Source organism: Ips typographus, linkage group LG3, assembly GCF_016097725.1.
Source record: "Ips typographus isolate SLU linkage group LG3, UJ_Ityp_2.0, whole genome shotgun sequence".
NCBI classification, from domain to species: Eukaryota; Metazoa; Arthropoda; class Insecta; order Coleoptera; family Curculionidae; genus Ips; species Ips typographus.
In genome coordinates this window covers 5,330,024-5,333,973 of record NC_138424.1, presented here as the reverse complement: position 1 = coordinate 5,333,973, position 3,950 = coordinate 5,330,024, and the positions used below count along the sequence as shown (strand labels likewise).

The 3,950-nt window shown below is 35.2% G+C and overlaps 1 protein-coding gene across 1 annotated transcript; it reads left to right on the top strand.

The window, feature by feature from the left end:
• The first annotated feature begins 1,202 nt into the window (after nt 1–1,202).
• LOC145726256 (uncharacterized) lies at nt 1,203–2,099 on the top strand. The gene is made up of 3 exons (XM_081975277.1): nt 1,203–1,587; nt 1,640–1,802; nt 1,853–2,099. The coding sequence occupies exons 1-3, from the start codon at nt 1,309–1,311 to the stop codon at nt 2,029–2,031; spliced, it is 621 nt and encodes a 206-aa protein (XP_081831403.1). The 5' UTR covers nt 1,203–1,308; the 3' UTR covers nt 2,032–2,099.
• Nucleotides 2,100–3,950: the final 1,851 nt, after the last annotated feature.

Sequence of the window (3,950 nt, the reverse complement as noted above, 5' to 3'; positions counted from 1 at the left end):
TGTCACCAGCCCAATCAGAATCAGCATATGCAATCAAAACATCATCTATATTCTTGGGATAAAATAATTCCAAGTCTGTTGTACCTCTGAGGTACCTGAGTACCCTTTTGAGTTTATTCCTCTAGAGTCTAGACTCTTCGACAAATTAATTAATATTTAATGCAGCATGATAAACTTCAGAATCTTGTAGATAAGTTGGCATTTTCCTTTCTCTACATTGGTTATTGTCTTGTTCTTCATTATTTCCATCTTTTTCTTCCCTATCTCATCAGTTGTTCCTTCCTCTTGTTCCTGGCTTCGTCACTGTGATTGTTTTTCCGTATTATCAATCATACTCACATTTTCTATGTTCATATCAATAATTGTTTCTTCTAGCCTTGCCTCTTGTAGATCAATAATTCTCTTACCTTCATCAAACACTACATCCCTACCAAATTCCACTTTTTGTGTTTCAATATTCCACAGTAATTATGAGTGTAGCCTATCATAATGCAAACTGTCCCTCTAGGATCTAACTCCTAAACTTAACTAGGGATGGGGAAACTTAAAAGGAAATTAATGCTAAATTCAACAACATGAATATGACATAATAGGCATTTACGAATATTCTACCGGTAGATACCTGTTTAACCTAGAGCGTTCGAAAATTGTTTTTGGTAACTACCATTGCCGTTCTGAAATTTTACCCATATACCGAATATATGTACCCGGTTTATGATTTATGGATCGAGAAGTTCCGTCGGTAAATTAAGAAAAAAGTGACTTTTGACAGGTTTTCCCTTAAAATTTAGAATCATAACCTCAAAAATTAGTTTATGGTTGACGGTTTGGCGGTTTGTTCCACAGTTTAGCAAGCTTATGAGAGTGACCTGTTAAATTAAAATGGATATTGGAATATGTTCTGTTTGCTAGATAGAGGGAGAGTATGCCGATATTATAAAATATTTCAACAATGAACATCTGGATGCCAGATCTCAAAGACATAAGATTACCAATCGCGTTCTAAAATTCATTCAACCGTAATGAACCAGATCCTTAAAAGTTACACCGATTGTGGTAAACGGTGGAATTAGCAGGTATAATTTTCGTAAATGCCTTATGGCAAGCACAAATCAATTTTGATGGAAATTGCATGAGAGTGTAAACACACCATTAGCTATCTAAACTACAGTCATATAATGCCATGATATCCCATGGAAACTCAATTTAAATTGTCAAACTGAAACAGAATCGAAACTTTCACTCTGAAACAGTTTCAGCACAAAAACCAAGCTAATCGTGTGTAATCACTCTCAATACAACTTCAGGATGATGTCTCAAACTGGATTACTGCTACTACTCATCGCCTTATCTAATTCCTGGGTTATTCAAGGCGCTTCCATTCCGGACGCTTCTCCCAGTTTTCTGCACAAAGCCATGCAGGTTTTCCCTCTAAAAAAAATTGAAGAAGTCCAACAGGAACACCTCCAAAAAGATGAAGGATTTAAGGCCGCCGTTCTGTATCTTCAAAGTGAGGAGTGGAAGAAACTGGTCAATTCAGTTTTAAGAAGCCCTCAATTTTTGAATTTTGCTAATATGACCCAAAAGGTAATTTGTTACATTTTCCAATATGAGTGAGTGAAGTACTGGATTATTGCAGTATAAGCTGAACATCACACAAACTGTGGAATGCCTCAAAAACCATATTACTTCATTGAAAATTACTGGTAAAGTGGAAGCCAAACCAAACTTAGAACCTTTCATCATGGATGTACACAAAGCAGTACCTTTGGTCGATTTGATTAAAGTTCTTTCCACTAAAGGTTTGTTTGTATAGTTATGTGAACTACTTATTGAAACAAATATTGAGTAGATGAGCCAGAAGCTAAGCGTATCATGGAAGAAATTGGTACCAAAGAGAACCAGAAAATCGCTGAAGAATTGCATGATCTGCCTGAAATGGTAAAAATGCGTCAAATTCTCAAGGGAATGAAACTGGACGTGGAGCCCTTACTTGCGTTAATTTACACTTTCTTAGGGTGGACTCACTAAAATTATTTTGTTTTAACGTTTTGTAAGTTTATTGTTGTGTTTAGTTCAATAAAATGATTGAAACAAGACTCTCGTTTATTTAATGAGGTGGATATAACGGTTGGTGAAATCGGCATCCGTTTTTGTACCAATGACTGCTTTTTTTTCATTTTCATTTGAGCGAAAGGACAGGTTCTTCTTCGGCCGGTGTCTAGGTGCAGAACCAACAGCCTTCGGCTAATCGCAACGGTACTGTAACATGGATTTCTCGAAGACTCAGGTGAGTTTTTTTTTCTGCTGATCCGACCGCGACTAATATACACAAACCACAGGTAATTAATCAGCTTGGCTGAAAGCTTGGAAATTGGTAATGCGAAGAAATTACCTAAGTTCTAGTCTAATATGATTGTGGACCTACTTAACCAAAACTAGAATTCTTCTTGACAATGGTGGACTTGAAAGTTAGAATAAAATGTGAAAGTTGATGTTTGCCTCAATACAGAACTAAGGAAAATTAGGGATGTGAAGAAAATACCTGAGTTTTAGTCTAATAAATAGCGGTAGGGTAAATTACCGTTAAAGTAATTATGTTACTTTAATAGGAAAATTGGACGGGTAAATTACAGATAAATTACAAATATTCTGTTTCTCGCAGTTCAAATTTTGACACGGCTTTTCTCCATGGCTGTACAAAATTTGGTAGTATTTTTTTCAGATTATTGGATAGGAAATTTAATGAGGATTCCAAAAATGTGCTTAAAATAGTTACTTTCTTACTCCAAGTGGGTTTCACTGGCAATTTGGTGTGTGACTGTCCTTTCAAATTGTGTTTTTGGCAGTTCAAATTTTGACACGGCTTTTCTCCCTGACTGTACCAAATTTTCTAGTGCTTTTTTAGGTTATTGGATAGGAAATTTAACAAGAATTACAAAAATATGCTTAAAACAGTAATTTTCTTACTCCAAGTGGGTTTTACAGACCATTTTGTCTCCGACTGTTCTTTCAAATTGTGTTTCTAGTAGTTCAAACTTTGACACAGATTTTCTCCATGACTGTACTAAATTTTGTAGTGTTTTCCAGGTTATTGGATAGGAAATTTAATGAGAATTCCAAAAATGTGCTTAAAACAGTCATTTTCTTACTCCAAGAGGGTTTTACAGGCGATTTTGTCCCTGACTGTCCTTTCAAACTGTGTTTCTAGCAGTTCAAACTTTGATATCGTTTTTCTCCCTGACTGTACCCAATTTAGTAGTGTTTTTCAGGTTATTGGATAGGAGATTGAAAGGCGTATTTCAAAAATGTACTTAAAACGTAAATTTTCTTACTCCATGTGAGTTTTACAGGCGATTTGGTCCCTGACTGTCCTTTCAAACTGTGTTTATGTCAGTTCAAACTTTGACACCGCTTTTCTCACTAACTGTACTACGTTTTGTAGTGTTTTTTAGGTTATTGGACAGGAAATTTTATGAAGATTCTAAAAATGTACTTTAAACAGTAATTTTCTTACTCCAAGTGGGTTTTACAAGCAATTTTGTCTCTGACTGTCCTTTCAAACTGTTTCTGGTAGTTCAAACTTTGACACAGCTTTTCTCCCTGATTGTACCAAATTTTGTAGTAATTTTTAGGTTATTGAATAGGAAATTTAATGAAAAATTGAAAAATGTGCTAAAACTGTCATTTTCTCACTCTATGGTGGTTTCACAGGCGATTTTGTCTCTGACTGTCCTTTCAAACTGTGTTTCTAGCAGTTCAAATTTTTGACATCGCTTTTCTCCCTGACTGTACCAAATTTAGTAGTATCTTTCAGGTTATGGGATAGGAAATTTAATGAGAATTCCAAAAATGTGCTTAAAACAGTAATTTTCTTACTCCAAGTGGGTTTTACAAGTAATTTTGTCTCTGACTGTCCTTTCAAACTGTTCCTGGCAGTTCAAACTTTG